The sequence below is a fragment of the Cherax quadricarinatus genome, chromosome 56 (genome assembly GCF_038502225.1).
Source record: "Cherax quadricarinatus isolate ZL_2023a chromosome 56, ASM3850222v1, whole genome shotgun sequence".
Taxonomy (NCBI): Eukaryota; Metazoa; Arthropoda; class Malacostraca; order Decapoda; family Parastacidae; genus Cherax; species Cherax quadricarinatus.
The window spans coordinates 5,007,024-5,031,221 of record NC_091347.1 but is presented as its reverse complement, the minus strand read 5'-3'; the positions used below and the strand labels follow the sequence as shown (position 1 = coordinate 5,031,221).

Here is a 24,198-nt window from a genome sequence, read left to right as displayed (position 1 = left end):
TTTATCCCGGGAGTAAGAACTTGATTAAAAAAAAAAGGGAAAGATGGAAATAAAAACCCTTTCCTTTTAAATCAAATTCGATACATTCGATAATCCCATACTCATGCATTTACGAAAATTTTTCCTCTATTCGATAAAAACTTTAACATTTGTACGATTATTAAGCGTGCCCACAGGCCTGAACTGCCCGTGTGTGCCAGAAGTAAAGCAGCCAGTGTCGATCTAAGATACATTTTACATTCATTTTATCCATTACACTGTTTTGGTGCTTTGTTTTTGAAAATAAGTCACCATCCCCAAGAAAGCTTCTTAGTGCCAACCTTCGGAAAAGGTGCTAATGACTATTAAATGAAGAAAGAGATAATTGCAAGTATGAAAAGTGGAGTCTGTGTCGGACTGGCCAGTTGTATAAGTAAACCCAATCAACCATCTCTACTATAGTGAGCAGGAAAACGGAATCAGGAAAACTGTTTTGAAAAGTCAATCTTGGTCAAACAGAGATCACAGTTAGAAATTGAGAGACTGTATTGGTGTGGATAAATGAAAACAGATAGCAGGAGATAGCATCTCTCAGCTATCATTTTAAAAGGCAGCAGGCCAAGGAGTTTTTAAAGAATTGCCTAAACAGTGGTGATGTGAGTGAATTTAAGGCCAGCAAGGTTTTTAAAAATTTTTAAAAGAATCGTAGTGGCATCCCAGTGTGGCAGGTGAGGCTGCAGTTCGACCAAAAAGGTGAAAAATGTGAGAATTGGAGTCATAGAGGCTGAAGGATTGAATGAACAAGTGTTTATTGTGACTAAAACAGGCCTGTTTGGAAGAAATTGCCAATAGGACCTACATTACTCAGGGGGAAAGGGGCCTCCAGGACACTAAGCCATGAAAGACAGCTACTTCTGTGTGTGCCAATGCTAGTGGTGATTGCAAAGTGAAGCCTTTATTGGTGTATCACCAAACTCCCAGAGCGTTCAGGAAAAAGAATTCCTCAAGCTAATTTGTGTGCTGTGGAGGGCAAACAGTGGCATGGGTCACTAGGGACTTTTCTATGACTGGTTACACCATGCATTTGCCATGTGAAAAATTACCTAATTGAAAAGAAATTAGCCAATTTCCTCCTGGTGTTTGACAATGCCCTGGTCATCCTACAGACTTGGCAGAGCAAATTTCGGGGACCCTTTAGCTTCATTAAGGTCAAGTTTTTGCCTCCTAATCCACTCCCTCCTGCAGCCCATGGACCAGCAGGTCATTTCCAACTTCAAGAAACTGTACACAAAAGCTCTGTTTCAAAAGTGCTTTGAAGTGACCACAGACACTCCATTGACTTAAGAGTTTTTGGAAGGATCACTTAATATCTCAATTGTGTAAACCTTAAGTAGTAAGGCTTGGGAGGGAGTGACTAAGAGAACCTTGAACTTGCTTAAAAGTGAAATTGTGGCCAGAATGTGTAGACAAAAGGGATTTTGGGTTGGCTTGAGGCTAACCTGAGAGTGAGTAGTATACCAGCGTTGAGGAATCAATTGTGGAATTGGGGAAGTCCTTGGGTTGGAGGTTAGTGGGGAGGATGGAAAAGAGTTATGGAGGAGGACACGAAGAACTAACCACTGATGAGGCCAGATAGATCAACTTCAAGAGCAAGAGGCCAGACCTGGGAAACTGGTTCAAATAGGGAGAGAGAAATTGAAGGAATTGCCTACTAAAGATTACAGGAAATGTGTGCAAAATGGCTTGAAGTGCAAACCTTTTTGATGAAAATCACCTCACACAGCCATTAAAAGCCGTGGCTGGTGACTGTTACAATGACACTGTTGTGAACCACTTTAGACAAATCATAAAGGAACGAGGCAGGCCACTATGGACAGATATGTTGTGCGTAAAGAAGTCCAGTGACTCTGGAAGCTGTATCCCAGTGGCATTAAAAGAAGAAGTGAAGTAATTCCTAGAAAAGGATCAAAGATACTAAGTCCCTAATGGAAGGGGATTCCCTTCTAAACACTAACACTTCTCTCCTCCTCCCATCCCATCAATCATCACCAGATCTTCACAAAAAGTAAGTGTCATGCAATTGTGCATGCCTTTTTCAGTTTGTGTGTACTAAAATTAACATTTTTTTGTGGTAAAAAAATTTTTTTCATACTTTTGGGTGTCTTGCACTGATTAATTGGCTTCCATTATTTTTATGAAAAAATTTAATTCGCATAGCATGCACACACATTCTCGCATAACGCCAGCCTTCGTGGTATCGGATTAGCTTCATGATAAGGGGGTCCACTGTATATATATACAGTGGACTGAAAGTATATAACGAGCAGAATACATAGCGACTAATCTTCAAGATACCCTTTTACTTTAATCGGAAATTTTGTCACAAAGATACCGACAAAAACTCCGCCACCGAAGGTCCGAGACGCCCAATGTGCTTCCTCAGCCAGCTCTCACATGTGTCATCATATATTGTTTAATAGCCAGCTCATGTAACATCCAAAGCATACACTGAATACTATTATTACAGTAAGCTGGTGCTGTTTCTGGAAATATGACCATGGCCCCAAGAAAGCTTCTAGTGCCAAATCAGACACCAATATATGTGAGAATTCTACTGAAATGAAGAAAGAGATCATTGATAAGTATGAGAAAGTGGAGTGCTGTGATCGTAATTTAGCTGGTTGGTGGCTAAGAACCCCAATCAACTACTTCCGCTATTATTGTGGGCACCAGCACGCATCAAGGAAGCTGTTCTGCAAAGTGCTTCTAACTGTGTTTTCGAAACAAAGATCGCAAGTGATGGAAGATGTTGAGAGACTCTTATTGGTGTGGATAAATGAAAAACAGCTAGCAGGAGATAGCGTCTCTCAAGCGATCATATGTGAAAAGGCTAGGAAGTTGCATGAGGATTTAATTAAAAAAATGCCTGCAACTAGTGATGATGTGAGTGAATTTAAGGCCAGCAAAGGTTGGTTTGAGAGATTTAAGAAGCGTAGTGGCATCCATAGTGTGATAAGGCATGGTGAGGCTGCCAGTTCGGACCACAAAGCGGCTGAAAAATATGTGCAGGAATTCAAGGAGTACATAGACAGTGAAGGACTGAAACCTGAACAAGTGTTTAATTGTGATGAAACAGGCCTGTTCTGGAAGAAAATGCCAAGCAGGACCTACATTACTCAGGAGGAAAAGGCACTCCCAGGACATAAGCCTATGAAAGACAGGCTTACTTTGTTGATGTGTGCCAATGCTAGTGGTGATTGCAAAGTTAAGCCTTTATTAGTGTATCACTCTGAAACTCCCAGAGCGTTCAGGCAAAAGAATGTCCTCAAGGATAATTTGTGTGTGCTGTGGAGGGCAAACAGTAAGGCATGGGTCACTAGGGACTTTTTCTATAACTGGTTACACCATGCATTTGCCCCCAATGTGAAAGATTACCTAACTGAAAAGAAATTAGACCTTAAGTGCCTCCTGGTGTTAGACAATGCCCCTGGTCATCCTACAGATGTGGCAGAGCGACTTTATGGGGACATGAGCTTCATTAAGGTGAAGTTTTTGCCTCCTAATACCACTCCTCTCCTGCAGCCCATGGACCAGCAGGTTATTGCAAACTTCAAAAAACTGTACACAAAAGCTCTGTTTGAAAGGTGCTTTGTAGTGACCTCAGAAACTCAACTGACTCTAAGAGAGTTTTGGAGAGAGCACTTTAATATCCTCAATTGTGTAAACCTTATAGGTAAGGCTTGGGAGGGAGTGACTAAGAAGACCTTGAACTCTGCTTGGAAGAAACTGTGGCCAGAATGTGTAGACAAAAGGGATTTTGAAGGGTTTGAGGCTAACCCTGAGAATCCTGTGCCAGTTGAGGAATCCATTGTGGCATTGGGAAAGTCCTTGGGGTTGGAGGTTAGTGGGGAGGATGTGGAAGAGTTGGTGGAGGAGGACAATGAAGAACTAACCACTGATGAGCTGATAGATCAACTTCAAGAGCAAGAGGCCAGACCTGGGGAAACTGGTTCAGAGGAGGGGAGAGAGAAATTGAAGAACTTGCCTACTACAAAGATAAAGGAAATCTGTGCAAAGTGGCTTGAAGTGCAAACTTTCATGGATGAAAATCACCCTCACACAGCTATTGCAAGCCGTGCTGGTAATTATTACACTGACAATGTTGTGAAACACTTTAGGCAAGTCATAAAGGAACGAGAGGTACAGGCCACTATGGACAGATATCTTGTGCGAAAGAAGTCCAGTGACTCTGAAGCTGGCCCTAGTGGCATTAAAAGAAGAAGGGAAGTAACCCCAGAAAAGGACTTGCTACCTCAAGTCCTAATGGAAGGGGATTCCCCTTCTAAACACTAACACTCTCTCTCCCCTCCTCCCATCCCATCAATCATCACCAGATCTTCAATAAAAGTAAGTGTCATGTAATTGTGCATGCCTTTTTCAGTTTGTGTGTATTAAAATTAACATTTCATGTGGTAAAAAAATTTTTTTTTCATACTTTTGGGTGTCTTGCATGGATTAATTTTATTTCCATTATTTCTTATGGGGAAAATTCATTCACATAACGATTATTTCGCATAACAATTACCCCTCTTGCACGGATTAAAATCGTTAACCGGGGGTCCACTATATATATATATATATATATATATATATATTTATTTATATATATATATATTTATTTACATATATATACATATACATATATATATATATATATATATATATATATATATATATATATATATATATATATATATATATATATATATATTCAACAAATCGGCCGTCTCCCACCGAGGCAGGGTGACCCAAAAAAGAAAGAAAATCCCCAAAAAGAAAATACTTTCATCATCATTCAACACTTTCACCACACTCGGACATTATCACTGTTTTTGCAGAGGTGCTCAGAATAGAACAGTCTAGAAGCATACACACATAAAGATACACAACATATCCCTCCAAACTGCCAATATCCCAAACCCCTCCTTTAAAGTGCAGGCATTGTACTTCCCATTTCCAGGACTCAAGTCCGACTATATGAAAATAACCGGTTTCCCTGAATCCCTTCACTAAATATTACCCTGCTCACACTTCAACAGATCGTCAGGTCCCAAGTACCATTCGTCTCCATTCACTCCTATCTAACACGCTCACGCACGCTTGCTGGAAGTCCAAGCCCCTTGCCCACAAAACCTCCTTTACCCCCTCTTTCCAACCCTTTCGAGGACGACCCCTACCCCGCCTTCCTTCCCCTATAGATTTATATGCTTTCCATGTCATTCTACTTTGATCCATTCTCTCTAAATGACCAAACCACCTCAACAATCCCTCTTCTGCTGTCTGACTAATACTTTTATTAACTCCACACCTTCTCCTAATTTCCACACTCCGAATTTTCTTCATAATATTTACACCACACATTGCCCTTAGACAGGACATCTCCACTGCCTCCAACCGTCTCCTCGCTACTGCATTTACCACCCAAGCTTCAAACCCATATAAGAGTGTTGGTACTACTATACTTTCATACATTCCCTTCTTATATATACATATATACATTATATATATATATATACATTATATATATATATTTTTTTTTTTTTTTTATTATCACACTGGCCGATTCCCACCAAGGCAGGGTAGCCCGAAAAAGAAACACTTTCACCATCATTCACTCCATCACTGTCTTGCCAGAAGGGTGCTTTACACTACAGTTTTTAAACTGCAACATTAACACCCCTCCTTCAGAGTGCAGGCACTGTACTTCCCATCTCCAGGACTCAAGTCCGGCCTGCCGGTTTCCCTGAATCCCTTCATAAATGTTACTTTGCTCACACTCCAACAGCACGTCAAGTATTAAAAAACATTTGTCTCCATTCACTCCTATCAAACACCCTCACGCATGCCTGCTGGAAGTCCAAGCCCCTCGCACACAAAACCTCCTTTACCCCCTCCCTCCAACCTTTCCTAGGCCGACCCCTACCCCGCCTTCCTTCCACTACAGACTGATACACTCTTGAAGTCATTCTGTTTCGCTCCATTCTCTCTACATGTCCTAACCACCTCAACAACCCTTCCTCAGCCCTCTGGACAACAGTTTTGGTAATCCCGCACCTCCTCCTAACTTCCAAACTACGAATTCTCTGCATTATATTCACACCACACATTGCCCTCAGACATGACATCTCCACTGCCTCCAGCCTTCTCCTCGCTGCAACATTCATCACCCATGCTTCACACCCATATAAGAGTGTTGGTAAAACTATACTCTCATACATTCCCCTCTTTGCCTCCAAGGACAAAGTTCTTTGTCTCCACAGACTCCTAAGTGCACCACTCACTCTTTTTCCCTCATCAATTCTATGATTCACCTCATCTTTCATAGACCCATCCGCTGACACGTCCACTCCCAAATATCTGAATATGTTCACCTCCTCCATACTCTCTCCCTCCAATCTGATATCCAATCTTTCATCACCTAATCTTTTTGTTATCATAACCTTACTCTTTCCTGTATTCACTTTTAATTTTCTTCTTTTGCACACTCTACCAAATTCATCCACCAATCTCTGTAACTTCTCTTCAGAATCTCCCAAGAGCACAGTGTCCTCAGCAAAGAGCAACTGTGACAACTCCCACTTTATGTGTGATTCTTTATCTTTTAACTCCACACCTCTTGCCAAGACCCTCGCATTTACTTCTCTTACAACCCCATCTATAAATGTATTAAACAACCACGGTGACATCACACATCCTTGTCTAAGGCCTACTTTTACTGGGAAATAATTTCCCTCTTTCCTACATACTCTAACTTGAGCCTCACTATCCTAGTAAAAACTCTTCACTGCTTTCAGTAACCTACCTCCCACACCATACACCTGCAACATCTGCCACATTGCCCCCCTATCCACCCTGTCATACGCCTTTTCCAAATCCATAAATGCCACAAAGACCTCTTTAGCCTTATCTAAATACTGTTCACTTATATGTTTCACTGTAAACACCTGGTCCACACACCCCCTACCTTTCCTAAAGCCTCCTTGTTCATCTGCTATCCTATTCTCCATCTTACTCTTAATTCTTTCAATAATAACTCTACCATACACTTTACCAGGTATACTCAACAGACTTATCCCCCTATAGTTTTTGCACTCTCTTTTGTCCCCTTTGCCTTTATACAAAGGAACTATGCATGCTCTCTGCCAATCCCTAGGTACCTTACCCTCTTCCATACATTTATTAAATACAGTGGACCCCCGCATACGGTTGGCATCACATAACGTTTAATCCGCATACCGATACATTTTATCGCTAAAATTTTGCCTCGCATACCACTTAAAAACCCGCTCACCGCTGTTCGTCCGAGACGCGTCCAATGTGCGCCTTAGCCAGCCTCACATGTTCCGCCGGTGGCATTGTTTACCAGCCAGCCTCCGCGGTAGCATCCAAGCATACAATCGTAACATTTCGTATTATTAGTGTTTTTGGTGATTTTATCTGGAAAATAAGTGACCATGGGCCCCAAGAAAGCTTCTAGTGCCAACCCTACAGCAATAAGGGTGAGAATTACTATAGAGATGAAGAAAAAGATCATTGATAAGTATGAAAGTGGAGTGCGTGTCTCCGAGCTGGCCAGGTTGTATAAGAAACCCCAATCAACCATCGCTACTATTGGTGGTACAGCTGCTGCTGCTGCACTGTCAGCTGCTGCTGCACTGTCAGCTGCTGCTGCTGCTGTAGCATCGTCTGCTGCTGCTGTAGCATCGTCTGCTGCTGCTGTAGCACTGTCAGCTGCTGCTGCTGCTGTAGTATCGTCTGCTGCTGCTGCTGCTGTAGCATCGTCTGCTGCTGCTGTAGCATCGTCTGCTGCTGCTGTAGCATCATCTGCTGCTGCTGTAGCACTGTTGTTGGTGTGGCTTATTGAGAATATACCAAGAAACAATTAACCCCAGAGGATTTGCCACCCAGGATAACCCAAAAAAGTCAGTGTCATCGAAGACTGTCTAACTTATTTCCATTGGGGTCCTTAATCTTGTCTCCCAGGATGCAACCCACACCAGTCGACTAACACCCAGGTGAACGGAAAAATGCCTGGAACTAGTGGTCATATTGGTGAATTTAAAGCCAGCAAAGGTTGGTTTGAGAGATTTAAGAATCGTAGTGACATACACAGTGTGATAAGGCATGTTCTGGAAGAAAATACCAAACAGGACCTACAGTACTCAGGAGGAAAAGGCACTCCCAGGACACAGTGTCTCATCAGTCATTGCTGCATCTTCAATAAAGGTAAGTGTCATTTATTCTTCATTTAGTAGACTAGTACATGCACAATATATACTGTGCATGTACTACTCTACTATTGTGCATGTATCCTTCTCTTTGTGTGTAGGAAAATGTATATTTCACGTGGTAAAATTTTTTTTTTCATGCTTTTGGGTGTCTTGCACGGATTAATTTGATTTCCATTATTTCTTATGGGGAAAATTCATTCGCATACCGATTATTTCGCATACCAATGAGCCCTCTTCCACGGATTAAAATCGGTATGCGGGGGTCCACTGTAATTGCTCCAACCACTCCAAAACTATATCCCCAGCTGCTTTTAACATTTCTATCTTTATCCCATCAATCCCGGCTGCCTTACCCCCTTTCATTTTACCTACTGCCTCACGAACTTCCCCCACACTCACAACTGGCTCTTCCTCACTCCTACAAGATGTTATTCCTCCTTGCCCTATACACGAAATCACAGCTTCCCTTCCTCCACCAACATTTAACAATTCCTCAAAATATTCCCTCCATCTTCCCAATACCTCTAACTCTCCATTTAATAACTCTTTTACATCATCATTCCACCAATCGCTCCTCTTCCCTCCCGCACCCAGTTTCCTGTAACCACAAACGTCTGCTGAACACTCTAACACTACATTTTTAAACCTACCCCATACCTCTTCGACCCCATTTCCTATGCTCTCATTAGCCCATCTATCCTCCAATAGCTGTTTATATCTTACCCTAACTGCCTCCTCTTTTAGTTTATAAACCTTCACCTCTCTCTTCCCTGATGCTTCTATTCTCCTTGTATCCCATCTACCTTTTACTCTGAGTGTAGCTACAACTAGAAAGTGATCTGATATATCTGTGGCCCCTCTATAAACATGTACATCCTGAAGTCTACTCAACAGTCTTTTATCTATCAATGCATAATCCAACAAACTACTGTCATTTCGCCCTACATCATATCTTGTATACTTATTTATCCTCTTTTTCTTAAAATATGTATTACCTATAACTAAACCCTTTTCTATACAAAGTTCAATCAAAGGGCTCCCATTATCATTTACACCTGGCACCCCAAACTTACCTACCACACCCTCTCTAAAAGTTTCTCCTACTTTAGCATTCAGATCCCCTACCACAATTACTCTCTCACTTGGTTCAAAGGCTCCTATACATTCACTTAACATCTCCCAAAATCTCTCTCTCTCCTCTACATTCCTCTCTTCTCCAGGTGCATACACGCTTATTATGACCCACTTTTCGCAGCCAACCTTTACTTTAATCCACATAATTCTTGAATTTACACATTCATATTTTCTTTTCTCCTTCCATAACTGATCCTTCAACATTACTGCTACCCCTTCCTTTGCTCTAACTCTCTCAGATACTCCAGATTTAATCCCATTTATTTCCCCCCACCGAAACTCCCCTACCCCCTTCAGCTTTGTTTTGCTTAGGGCCAGGACATCCAACTTCTTTTCATTCATAACATCAGCAATCATCTGTTTCTTGTCATTCGCACTACATCCACGCACATTCAAGCATCCCAGTTTTATAAAGTTTTTCTTCTTCTCTTTTTTAGTAAATGTCTACAGGAGAAGGGGTTACTAGCCCATTGCTCCCGGCATTTTAGTTGCCTCATACGACACGCATGGCTTACGGAGGAAAGATTCTTTTCCACTTCCCCATGGACAATAGAAGAAATAAGGAAGAACAAGAGCTATTTAGAAAAAGGGAGAAAAACCTAGATGTATGTATGTATATATGCATGTGCGTGTCTGTGAAGTGTGACCAAAGTGTAAGTAGGAGTAGCAAGATATCCCTGTTATCTAGCGTGTTTATGAGACAGAAAAAGAAACCAGCAATCCTACCATCATGCAAAACAGTTACAGGTTTCTGTTTCACAGTCACCTGGCAGGACGGTAGTACTTCCCTGGGTGGTTCCACTGTATTTCATGTGGTAAAAATATTTTTTTCATACTTTTGGGTGTCTTGAACAGATTAATTTGATTTCCATTATTTCTTATGGGGAAAATTAATTCAACTAACAATAATTTTGTCTAACGATGAGTTCTCTGGAATGGATTAATATCGTTGGTCGAGGGTCCACTGTATATATATATTCTTTCTTTCAACACACCGGCCGTATCCCACCGAGGCGAGGTGGCCCAAAAGGAAAAACAAAAGTTTCTCCTTTTACAATTAGTAATATATACAGGAGAAGGGGTTACTAGCCCCTTGCTCCCGGCATTTTAGTCGCCTCTTACAACATGCATGGCTTATGGAGGAAGAATTCTGTTCCACTTCCCCATGGAGGTACGAGGAAATAAACAAGAACAAGAGCTAGAAAGAAAATAGAAAAAAACCCAAAGGGGTGTGTGTATATATATGCTTGTACATGTATGTGTAGTGTGACCTAAGTGTAAGTAGAAGTAGCAAGACGTACCTGAAATCTTGCATGTGTATGAGACAAGAAAAAAAAAAAGACACCAGCAATCCTACCATCGTGTAAAACAATTACAGGCTTCAGTTTTACACTCACTTGGCAGGATGGTAGTACATGTACCTCCCTGGGTGGTTTCTGTCTACCAACCTGGAGTTTACCTGCTACATGTTTTTTATCAACATTTAATTGTATTATCCATCAGGGACTGCTGAATTAATCCAAGTTTATATTAAATAATTATTACAGTACCTATTTTGTATAACAACCTACACCTTCCACAAACTTATCAGTCCATATATCACTATTTCATGTGGAGTGCTGGTTTTCAGGAATATTCTGCTGTAGCTCTTTTTTATTCCTTCTGTTGAATTGTTTATAAAAATTAGAATCATGACTGCAACCACTGATCCTTGTGGCACCCCACTGATGACATTTGCCATTAAAGACATTTTTTTTGTGTGTGTGTGTGTTTCATCGCTGTTTGCATTTTCCTTTCAAATAAAATACCTCAGTCAGTAACTTGCTTCTTATTTCTCATATGTTTTGTAGCTTTCAGAGTAGTTGCTTCATTGTTAACCGTTGAAAACTTAATCATAATTTAAATAAATCCAGTCTCCCCATTCATTTATTTCTTGAATAATTTGTGATTGTTATACAGTGGAACCTCAAATTTCGAACCATTCGCTTATTGAACTTTTAAAAATCAACCGTTTTTTTTTTTAACCAACTTTGTCCCAATTATCGAACTCGCCCCTATTTTCGAACCGCTGGATACTGGACCTGTCCGCCAGCCCGCTCAGTCTGGCTTTATTGATGCTTGAATGAACACTAACCTGTGCTCTCATTCAAACATTTTATGATTAATTCATTGTGTTTAGTGCTTGTGGGACTGTGAAATAAGCTACCATGGGCCCAAAGAAACTTGCTAGTTGTACCCCTGTGGTAAAGAAAGTGAGAAGCACCATAGATGTGAAGAAGGAAATAATACAGAGGCACCAGAAACAGAGGACTGTAGACAGTTATTTTGTGAGACAGGGGTCCAGTGACTCTCAAGCTGGTCCTAGTGGCATTAAAAGACAGAGAAGGGAAGTAGCCCCAGAGAGGGCTTAGATACCTGAAGTCTTTATGGAGGGGGATTCCCCTTCCAAACACTAACCCCAACTCCCTCTCTCCTCCTCCCTATCTTCCAGATGCCATCACCAATCTTCAATAAAGGTAAGTAAAAATGTTATTTTATATGTTTATTTAAATTTATTAATACATAATTGTACACTATATTTGTTGTGTGTATGTAAAGCTATAATGTAATACTATCTATAAAATGTATTTTTTTGTGAATATTTTTGGGTTTCTGGAATGGATTAATTGTATTTCCATTATTTCTTCTGGGAAATATTTCATTGCTTTTCAAACTTTTCAAATTTAGAACTAGCTCCTGGAATGGATTAAGTTCGAAATTTGAGGTTCCACTGTAGTTGCTTAATTAATTTAATATACAGGAATTTGCTGATTGACTGGCAAACTGATTGTCGGTAAGTTTTTGCTCTTCAAATGTTGTATCAATTTTATCCAAGATTTTACCAGTATTTTTTACAGTGTTTACCACTGAGATGCATTTTTTCCTGTCACCTTTAAATATCAGCACAACATTTGTCATTTTCCATTTATCTGCCAATTTTACTATCTTGTAATTAAATTAAAAAGATTGTAGAATCTGCATTCACAGTCTAGCAAGTCAGTGATGGAGTGAACAGTGATGAAAGGGTTTCTTTTTCGGGTCACCCTGCCTCAGCGGGAGACGGTCAGTGTGATAAAAAAGAAAATAGTAGATAGCTTTGTTCTGCATATTCTTTTAAATTTGATGGTATTATCGTGTCTGGTCCTTTTGCTTTTTTCTTGTCATCATTTTATAATAGCTTTTTTTTCAGTTTTTTTGGATATTTCAATGTTCTTCATTTCATTTGGATACTTGGGGTTAAAAATCATATCTTAAAAAAATTGTATAAATTTTGCTTGGCAGCAGTATTTTGCTTTTACATATTACAGTACTGTATATTAATCATCTGGTGTGATTTCACATCAGATAATAAGCGTCTGGACGAGTGGGTTGAAGAAGATCGATTAGATACAAGAAAGATTCAGTATCCTCGTCGAGATTTGGCATCTGCAGCTACGACTGGTCTTAATACACCAAAAAAGACACTAACTGGCACCACCAATTCACGTCCATCTTCTCCAGGATTGACTCCAGTGAGAATCAGTATTCAGTATATACTTGGCATGCATGTGGGATTTATTGGTTATAATGTTGCTTTTTTTTGTATACTGTATTTAATTGCCATGGTCTTGGATTTGTTACTGTAACAGTGTAGGAGAACTTGAATTATGTGTAAACAGCCTACATATGGGAATTTCAATATTTTTTATGTGTGCAGCAAAATTAATGCATGCCTGTGTTAAACTGAAATCAGTTAGTCTGTTGCTCTGATCAGTATATACCCTGTTGAGATACTAAAGAGGTCAATTCTCTGCCGTGGTTCAGGACCCAATCACAGGCCCATCAGTGTTAGCTGCCTTGCAGCAAAAACAACAGAAGAACAGAAAGAGGAAGTTGGATCACACTGAGGTAAGTAATTCATTAATTATGTAGAAAACCCTTTCCCTCATTGTATGTGTAACAAGCTTATTAATATACATCCTTTTTCCAAATCTAAAGTAGTTACTTTTTACCTTTATATGCTTGGTTGCTTAGTTAATATCTTTGGTAAAGAAATAAGTCAGTTGTTGAAAATTTCATTTTTACAGCAAAAAATGAATTATTGTAATGCAGTTAACTTATGCAGTTAACATTGATTGTAGATGCAATGTTTAACCAATTAATACTTAATCATAAGTTGAGCTTTTTGTTCGTGTTTTCAGTTGTATCCCATGTACACTTAAATTTGTTTCTTTTAACAGTTTCCACTTATAACAACTAATTTAGTAAATGTTTCTTGTGTACTCTTGATCTCCCACCTTCCCTCTCATCTTTGTTTTCCTTATTCTTCCCCTCTCTGCCCTCTTTCTCCTATTTGCTCTCATCCCTTTTCTTTTATTTTCCCTTCTCTTCCCCATTGTCCTCCTTAGCAACATTACATCAGATTTGATTTTACATGAAAAAATTAAGCAACATTTTTTATGTTAAGTGCTGTAATGGCTTGATAAAGCTCCTGGAGAGCAAAACGTTGGCACAGTAAAATGTCACATTAATTGCACTAGTGTTCTTTTACTTAACATATGTATTGGTGGATAAAAGGTTGATGGGTAGGCTCCAGGATGTACATGTTTCTAGAGGGGCAACTGATATATCGGATCATTATTTAGTTGTAGCTACAGTTAGAGTAAGAGGTAGATGGGAAAAGAGGAAGGTGGCAACAACAAGTAAGAGGGAGGTGAAAGTGTATAAACTAAGGGAGGAGGAAGTTCGGGTGAGATATAAGCGACTATTGGCAGAAAGGTGGGCTAGTGCAAAGATGAGTAGTGGGGGGGTTGAAGAGGGTTGGAATAGTTTTAAAAATGCAGTATTAGAATGTGGGGCAGAAGTTTGTGGTTATAGGAGGGTGGGGGCAGGAGGAAAGAGGAGTGATTGGTGGAATGATGAAGTAAAGGGTGTGATAAAAGAGAAAAAAGGTAGCTTACGAGAGGTTTTCACAAAGCAGAAGTGTTATAAGAAGAGCAGAGTATATGGAGAGTAAAAGAAAGGTGAAGAGAGTGGTGAGAGAGTGCAAAAGGAGAGCAGATGAAAGAGTGGGAGAGGCTCTGTCAAGAAATTTTAATGAAAATAAGAAAAAAATTTGGAGTGAGTTAAACAAGTTAAGAAAGCCTAGGGAAAGTATGGATTTGTCAGTTATAAACAGAGTAGGGGAGTTAGTAGATGGGGAGAGGGAGGTATTAGGTAGATGGAGAGAATATTTTGAGGAACTTTTAAATGTTGAGGAAGAAAGGGAGGCGGTAATTTCATGCACTGGCCAGGGAGGTATACCATCTTTTAGGAGTGAAGAAGAGCAGAATGTAAGTGTGGTGGAGGTATGTGAGGCATTACGTAGAATGAAAGGGGGTAAAGCAGCTGGAACTGATGGGATCATGACAGAAATGTTAAAAGCAGGGGGGGATATAGTGTTGGAGTGGTTGGTACTTTTGTTTAATAAATGTATGAAAGAGGGGAAGGTACCTAGGGATTGGCGGAGAGCATGTATAGTCCCTTTATATAAAGGGAAAGGGGACAAAAGAGATTGTAAAAATTATAGAGGAATAAGTTTACTGAGTATACCAGGAAAAGTATACGGTAGGGTTATAATTGAAAGAATTAGAGGTAAGACAGAATGTAGGATTGTGGATGAGCAGGGAGGCTTCAGAGTGGGTAGGGGATGTGTAGATCAAATGTTTACATTGAAGCATATATGTGAACAGTATTTAGATAAAGGTAGGGAAGTTTTTATTGCATTTATGGATTTAGAAAAGGCATATGATAGAGTGGATAGAGGAGCAATGTGGCAGATGTTGCAAGTATATGGAATAGGTGGTAAGTTACTAAATGCTGTAAAGAGCTTTTATGAGGATAGTGGGGCTCAGGTTAGGGTGTGTAGAAGAGAGGGAGAATACTTCCCGGTAAAAGTAGGTCTTAGACAGGGATGTGTAATGTCACCATGGTTGTTTAATATATTTATAGATGGGGTTGTAAAAGAAGTAAATGGTAGGGTGTTTGGGAGAGGGGTGGGATTAAATTATGGGGAATCGAATTCAAAATGGGAATTGACACAGTTACTTTTTGCTGATGATACTGTGCTTATGGGAGATTCTAAAGAAAAATTGCAAAGGTTAGTGGATGAGTTTGAGAATGTGTGTAAAGGTAGAAAGTTGAAAGTGAAGATAGAAAAGAGTAAGGTGATGAGGGTATCAAATGATTTAGATAAAGAAAAATTGGATATCAAATTGGGGAGGAGGAGTATGGAAGAAGTGAATGTTTTCAGATACTTGGGAGTTGACGCGTCGTCGGATGGATTTATGAAGGATGAGGTTAATCATAGAATTGATGAGGGAAAAAAGGTGAGTGGTGCATTGAGGTATATGTGGAGTCAAAAAGCGTTATCTATGGAGGCAAAGAAGGGAATGTATGAAAGTATAGTAGTACCAACACTCTTATATGGATGTGAAGCTTGGGTGGTAAATGCAGCAGCGAGGAGATGGTTGGAGGCAGTGGAGATGTCCTGTCTAAGGGCAATGTGTGGTGTAAATATTATGCAGAAAATTCGGAGTGTGGAAATTAGGAGAAGGTGTGGAGTTAAAAGCATTAGTCAGAGGGCAGAAGAGGGGTTGTTGAGGTGGTTTGGTCATTTAGAGAGAATGGATCAAAGTAGAATGACATGGAAAGCATATAAATCTATAGGGGAAGGAAGGAGGGGTAGGGGTCGTCCTCGAAAGGGTTGGAAAGAGGGGGTAAAGGAGGTTTTGTGGGCTAGGGGCTTGGATTTCCAGCAAGCGTGCATGAGCATGTTAGATAGGAGTGAATGGAGGCGAATGATACTTGGGACCTGACGATCTGTTGGAGTGTGAGCAGGGTAATATTTAGTGAAGAGATTCAGGGAAACCGGTTATGTTCATATAGTCGGACTTGAGTCCTGGAAATGGGAAGTACAATGCCTGCACTTTAAAGGAGGGGTTTGGAATATTGGCGGTTTGGAGGGATATGTTGTGTATCTTTATACGTATATGCTTCTAAGCTGTTGTATTCTGAGCACCTCTGCAAAAGCAGTGATAATGTGTGAGTGTGGTGAAAGTGTTGAATGATGATGAAAGTATTTTCTTTTTGGGGATTTTCTTTCTTTTTTGGGTCACCCTGCCTCGGTGGGAGACGGCCGACTTGTTGAAAAAAAAAAAAAATTGTCGGTAATGCTACCATCATTAATACAACATTTTTTATGTAAAATTAAGTATAAAATAATTTTATGTAATAGAATTAAGTGTAGTATATGCAGTTGTAATGTTATATTTAATAGTAATGTTATGTAATGTTTAATTTTTGTGTGCCACTTCGTATGTTTCTAACATTATTTGTGTGCAGTTTGTGTACTGTACTTTAGATGTATCGCTGGTATGTTTGTATTCGCAAACGATTTTTTATAGTGTTCACTACTTAATGTTGTTAGACATTTCTGCCGGGTCACCAGCTGGACAGACCCGGGCCGGGACACTACCAGTGAACCTAATGATCATGATGTTAGATGTAGTTCACTGCAGCTCCTTCCAGGTGTCATTGAGTCACCACTCAGTGACACCTGTTTTGTTTTTTGCTACAGACAGTAATTTCTTCTTTCTTTTAATACGTGTACAGGTACTATTACAGGTACCTTTACTAATTATGCATGTGAGAATTACACTGACTGAATTCAAGTGTTGGTTACAGTTGTGGAGGGAGGTATTTTGAAGTATGATATTTACAAATGAAGTTCTGGCTACCTCTACTTCATACTACTTAAGTTCCTTGATTATTACTTATCACACTTTTACATTGAAGGAAAATCTTATTAGAGCTGCAAGTATGCAACTGATAGGAAAAACAAAATAAATGTTTTTTTTTTTTTTAACATGCTGGCCGTCTCCCACCAAAGCATGGTGACCCGAAAAAGAAATACTTTCACCATCATTCACAATATTCCTTGCCGGAGGCGTGCAGCTACAATTTTAATTCCATACAGTTCAGATGTCCCTCCAAACAGCAAATATCCCTAACCTTTCCTTTAGAGTGCAGGCACTGTACTCCCCACCTCCAGAACTCAAGTCCAGTTAACTGGTTTATCTGAATCTCTTCACAGAATATTACCTTGTTTACTCTCCAACAGCACATCAGGTCCCAAAAACCATTTGTCTCCTTTCCTGTCTAACATGCTCACACATGCCTGCTGTATATCCAGACCCCTTGCACACAAAACCACCTTTACCCCTCACTCCCTCCATCCTTTCCTTGAATAACCCCTACCCCACCTCTAAAAAAGATGAAACTGCCTCAACAACCCCTCCTCAGCCCTTTGGATAATACTTTTAGTAACTCTGCACCTCCTAGTCTCCAAACTACAAAATAATGAGATAAAAGGGCGTTTAAAAAAAAAGGTGCACAATTTACTGTACTGTGAAAACCTAGGGAACAAATGGATTTAAGTTAAAAGCAAAAGATGGGAGTTGTTAGATGGGGAGGTGGATGTATTGAGAAAATGTAGGAAACATTTTGAATATTGATGAAGAAGGAAAAGCAGTGATTTAAAGCAATGGGCAGGGAGGTATGCCGCCTTGTATGAGCAAGGAGGTTTTAGAGTAGGTAGGGGATGTGTAGATCAAGTGCTTACATTGAAGCATATATGTGAACAGTATTTAGATAAAGGTAGGGAAGTTTTTATTGCATTTATGGATTTAGAAAAGGCATATGATAGAGTGGATAGGGGATCAATGTGGCAGATGTTGCAAGTACAGTGGACCCCCGAGTTTCGGCAGCATCAACTTTTGTGAAATTCGACCTTCGGCAAGTTTTTTCGGCAAAATTTGGCCTCGAGTTTCGTGATTAGACTCGTGATTTGGCGACCGTCCGGTACCCGTCTGCCCGTCACCGTGCACACAAAGCCAGTCTCCCACGCCATTCATGGTCAGTGTGCCATTGTTTACCAACACGTGACGATCACCCCGCGGGTTCATATGTAATAATCCATTGTTTTTTGTGATTGCAACTGCTAAATAAGTCACCATGGGCCCAAGGAAAGCTAGTGCAATCCCTTTGGTAAAGAAAGCGAAGAACGATCCAGAGGGATTTTGAAGGGTTTGAGGGGTAATTAGCACCTACTCAGCGCGAATGAAAAATTGTCGAAAAATTCACAAACTGAGTTAATCTTATAGAAAAATAGCTTAACTCTCTGGCAACACAATGGTACCAGAATCATTGTTCTACGACATTCCTACAAGGAATTATGGTCATTTAAAACACCTAGGGTGATGTCACCACCCGCGGCAGGTGTGCTCACCTGTCGTCAATTTTTTTTTTTTCCGTTTTTTTTTCGTGTATTTATTGTATTATTCTTTCTAAGATAATAATTGACGATTTGGCATCATAATACAGTGGGTGGGACTTATACGTAGAGTTACAACCAACCAGGAACCTCCCGACACCATTTTGCTGACGTCATGGAAAATTCCAGTCTCGGGGTGGCCGGGGAATATGGCTCAATATAACGCTATTATAGCTTCTACGGCTTATTTATCTATCACAATTGATCTAATATGACATAATAAACAATATAAATAACAAAGAAATATGGTAAATACTCCAGAATGAATAATATATGGCATATTCTCAGAGCGCTCCATCGGGAATAATAGATTCCCATTCTCAGAGAGGGGCTTCCATTATCTTTCTTTCACCTCCAGGGTCCTTATATTAAAGAAAACGAACATGGGTAACTATGATATACACTCGTAATGCAGTATAAGACAGAGAAAAATGTTATTTTCTCGAAAAAAAAAAAATCGGTGGTCCGGCTGTTTCACGGATTATCTCGGAAGTAAGTTATTCACATATATGAGCCACTAAATTCGTTAATAATAGCAGGAATGTAATGAAATTCACAGAGAACATAAAGGAAAGATTGTTTTACAAGCTAGTGGTTAGCTTTTTGAGATATCATAATTTGTTTTTTATTTTTGTGAGGGCAAAAGTCAGATATTTGGCTGAATGTCAAAACCATACAAACTTTATTTTTTTTAAGAATGAAGAAAGGATAAATTACAGAAAGGATAATCATTGGAAATACAGTTTAGCATTGTTTTATGCGTAGATAATGCCAAAACAGCTTCTCCAAGTCCCATTACGAAGTTACTGTTTAATATGTATGATTATTAGTAAATAATTTTTTTCTCAGTTGTTTTTTGAGCTATCTTATTGAAACTTGGTCACATTACTATTGAAAGGTGCTTCTTTACATACAAAAAAAATGAAAGAAATCGAACGAAAAATAAAAAAGTTCATGTGTTAACGCTAATCACCCCTTGAGGCAAACCCTGACCCTGCCGACCCTCTGCCTGTTGTGGAAGGTGTTGTGGTATTCGTCAAGCCCATGGGGTTGGAGGTGAGTGACGGGGATGTTGAAGAGTTGGTGGAGGACCACAGGGAAGAGCTAACCACTGACGAACTGCAAGAGCTTCAACTGGAACAGCATCAGACCACAGCTGAAGAACTTGCTTCAGAGGAGGAGGAAAAGAGAGTTAAGGAGGTGCCTTCTTCGGTGATTAAGGACGTGTGTTCAAAGTGGAATGAGTTGCAAAGTTTTGTTGAAAAATATCACCCTGACCAAGCTGAAACAAGCCATATCTGCATCATGTTCAGTGACAAAACCTTGTCCCACTTCAGGCAAATCATAAAGAAATGCCAGAAACAGACCTCTCTGGACAGATATTTTGTGCGATATTTTGTGACTCTCAAGTTGTTCCCAGTGGCATTAAAAGAAGAAAGGAAGTAACCCCAGAAAAGGACTTGCTACCTGAAGTCCTAATGGAAGAAGATTCTCCTTCCAAACAATAGTGTACACCTTCCTCCTATCCCCTCCTCCCATCTTCCATCCACCCAGAAGTCTTCAGTAAAGGTAAGTGTAATGTTATTATTATTTTTTATATGCATGTCCTTGATTTCTGATTGTTTTCAGTATGTAAATCTTTATTTAATTTGAAATTTTTTTTTTAATATTTTTGGGTGTATGGAACGGATTAATTTTATTTCCATTATTTCTTATGGGGAAAATGGTTTCGAGTTTCATGAATTTCAACTTGCAGCAGGCTCTCTGGAACGGATTAATCATGAAACTCGGGGGTCCACTGTATAAGGAATAGGTGGTAAGTTACTAAATGCTGTGAAGAGTTTTTATGAGGATAGTGAGGCTCAGGTTAGGGTGTGTAGAAGAGAGGGAGAATACTTCCCGGTAAAAGTAGGTCTTAGACAGGGATGTGTAATGCCATCATGGTTGTTTAATACATATATTTATAGATGGGGTTGTAAAAGAAGTAAATGCTAGGGTGTTTGGGAGAGGGGTGGGATTAAATTATGGGGAATCAAATACAAAATGGGAATTGACACAATTGCTTTTTGCTGATGATACTGTGCTTATGGGAGATTCTAAAGAAAAATTGCAAAGGTTAGTGGACGAGTTTGGGAGTGTATGTAAAGGTAGAAAGTTGAAAGTGAACATAGAGAAGAGTAAGGTGATGAGGGTATCAAATGATTTAGATAAAGAAAAATTGGATATCAAATTGGGGAGGAGGAGTATGGAAGAAGTGAATGTTTTCAGATACTTGGGAGCTGACGTGTCGGTGGATGGATTTATGAAGGATGAGGTTAATCAGAATTGATGAGGGAAAATAGGTGAGTGGTGCATTGAGGTATATGTGGAGACAAAAAACATTATCTATGGAGGCAAAGAAAGGAATGTATGAAAGTATAGTAGTACCAATTCTCTTATATGGGTGTGAAGCTTGGGTTGTGAATGCAGCAGCGAGGAGGCAGTTGGAGGCAGTGGAGATGTCCTGTCTAAGGGCAATGTGTGGTGTAAATATTATGCAGAAAATTTGGAGTGTAGAAATTAGGAGAAGGTGTGGAGTTAATAAAAGTATTAGAGGGCTGAAGAGGGTTTGTTGAGGTGTTTGGTCATTTAGAGAGAATGGATCAAAGTAGAATGACATGGAGAGCATTTAAATCTGTAGGGGAAGGAAGGCAGGGTAGGGGTCATCCTCAAAAAGGTTGGAAGGAAGGGGTAAGGGAGGTTTTGTGGGCGAGGGGTTGGACTTCCAGCAGGCGTGTGTGAGCATGTTCGATAGGAGTGAATGAAGATGAATGGTATTTGGGACCTGACGATCTGTTGGAGTGTGAGCAGGGTAATATTTAGTGAAGGGATTCAGGGAAACCGGTTATTTTTATATAGCCGGACTTGAGTTCTGGAAATGGGAAGTACAGTGCCTGCACTCTAAAGGAGGGGTTCGGGATATTAACAGTTTGGAGGGATATGTTTTGTATCTTTATTTGTATATGCTTCTAAACTATTGTGTTCTGAGCACCTCTGCAAAAACAGTGATTATGTGTGAGTGAGGTGAAAGAGTTGAATGATGAAAGTATTTTCTTTTTGGGGATTTTCTTTCTTTTTGGGTCACCCTGCCTCGGTGGGAGACAGCCGACTTGTTAAAAAAAACAAAAAAAATGCATGAAAGGGGAAAAGGTACCTACAAATTGGCAGAGAGCTGACATAGTGCCTTTGTGTAAGGGAAAGGCGGATAAGAGAGTGTAAGATTATAGGGGAATAAGCTTTGATTATACCAGGTAAAATGAATGGTAATTATTATTGACAGAATTAAAGGTAAGACAGAGAATAGGATTGCAGATGAACAAGGCAGTTTTAGGAAGAGTTGGGAATATGTAGACCAAGTAATTACTTTGAAGCATATGAGTAAAGAATACTCACAGGTCAGGAGCTTATTGTTGCATTTATGGATTTAGAAAAGGCATATGATAGGGTGGATAAGAGTAATGTGGCAGACGCTGCAAATGTATGAAAGAGGTGGAAGGTTATTAAACGCAGCAAAGTGTTTTTATTTTGATAGTGAGGCTCTGGTTAGAATATGTAAGAGAGAGGGGAGATTATTTTCCAGTAAAAGTTGGCCTTAGGCATATTTATAAATGGGGTTATAAGAGAAGTGAACGCTAGGGTGTTGGAAGAGGTGTGGGATTAAACGAATCTGATACCTAGTGAGAGTTGTCACTATTGCATTTTGACAATGATGTGGTTCTTTTGGGAGATTCTGAGGAGTAGTTGCAGAAGTTAGTAGGTGAGTTTGAGCAGAGTAATGGGAATACCAAAAAATCTAGGATATCAGACTGGAGGGAGGGAGTATGGAGGAAGTAAATGTGTTCAGATATCTGAAAGCCAACTTGTCAGATGATGGGTCAACGAAAGATGAGGTGAACCATAGAAATGACGAAGCAAAAAAGGTGAGTGGTTCATTGAAGCATCTGTGGTGACAAAGAACCTTATGCATGTAGGAAAAAGGGGAATGTTCCAAAGTATAGTTGCACCAACCCTGTTATAAGGATTTTAAATGTTGCATATGTGATGGTTGGTGTGTTAAAAAAAAATCAGCTATCTATAAGTTAGAGCTTATTGTTCTATTGGAAACAATATTTTGAAGAATATCTGTGTTACACATTTTTGTAACTGGACTGGCATTCATTAAATCATTAGTTTTTAAGATATTGTTTATGAACCTTGTTTGTAAGTAGGTATGTTGATAACTTGGGAATTGAAAAGTTGGGAATCCCATATTCAGTAATGTATTATAGGTCAGCCCTGGGAATATTATTAATTGACCAAGATTTTGAGATTTCCTACATTCAGTTGCCTTGAGATTTCCTGCAGTAAATGTTGAAAAATATTTATCAGTAAATCGTAGTGTTCTCTATAAAGAATTAAACATGCTATTTATATTATAGGAAAACCATTGTACATTTCTACAGGTTGTTTTTACAATACATTTTTTTTATATTTTTATTATCACACTGGCCGATTCCCACCAAGGCAGGGTGGCCCGAAAAAGAAAAACTTTCACCATCATTCACTCCATCACTGTCTTGCCAGAAGGGTGCTTTACACTACAGTTTTTAAACTGCAACATTAACACCCCTCCTTCAGAGTGCAGGCACTGTACTTCCCATCTCCAGGACTCAACTCCGGCCTGCCGGTTTCCCTGAACCCCTTCATAAATGTTACTTTGCTCACACTCCAACAGCACGTCAAGTATTAAAAACCATTTGTCTCCATTCACTCCTATCAAACACGCTCACGCATGCCTGCTGGAAGTCCAAGCCCCTCGCACACAAAACCTCCTTTACCCCCTCCCTCCAACCTTTCCTAGGCCGACCCCTACCCCGCCTTCCTTCCACTACAGACTGATACACTCTTGAAGTCATTCTGTTTCGCTCCATTCTCTCTACATGTCCGAACCACCTCAACAACCCTTCCTCAGCCCTCTGGACAACAGTTTTGGTAATCCCGCACCTCCTCCTAACTTCCAAACTACGAATTCTCTGCATTATATTCACACCACACATTGCCCTCAGACATGACATCTCCACTGCCTCCAGCCTTCTCCTCGCTGCAACATTCATCACCCATGCTTCACACCCATATAAGAGCGTTGGTAAAACTATACTCTCATACATTCCCCTCTTTGCCTCCAAGGACAAAGTTCTTTGTCTCCACAGACTCCTAAGTGCACCACTCACCCTTTTCCCCTCATCAATTCTATGATTCACCTCATCTTTCATAGACCCATCCGCTGACACGTCCACTCCCAAATATCTGAATACATTCACCTCCTCCATACTCTCTCCCTCCAATCTGATATCCAATCTTTCATCACCTAATCTTTTTGTTATC

General features: G+C 39.9%; 1 protein-coding gene across 1 annotated transcript in view; it reads left to right on the top strand.

The window, feature by feature from the left end:
- Positions 1-24,198, top strand: part of LOC128700668 (Histone acetyltransferase Tip60) — a 92,968-nt gene that overhangs the window by 12,208 nt on the left and 56,562 nt on the right. Inside the window, exons 2-4 of the mRNA XM_070096979.1 lie at positions 2,507-2,659; positions 12,789-12,955; positions 13,248-13,331. Of these exons, the coding sequence (XP_069953080.1) occupies positions 2,507-2,659; positions 12,789-12,955; positions 13,248-13,331 (404 nt within the window). The remainder of the gene's footprint in view (positions 1-2,506; positions 2,660-12,788; positions 12,956-13,247; positions 13,332-24,198) is intronic.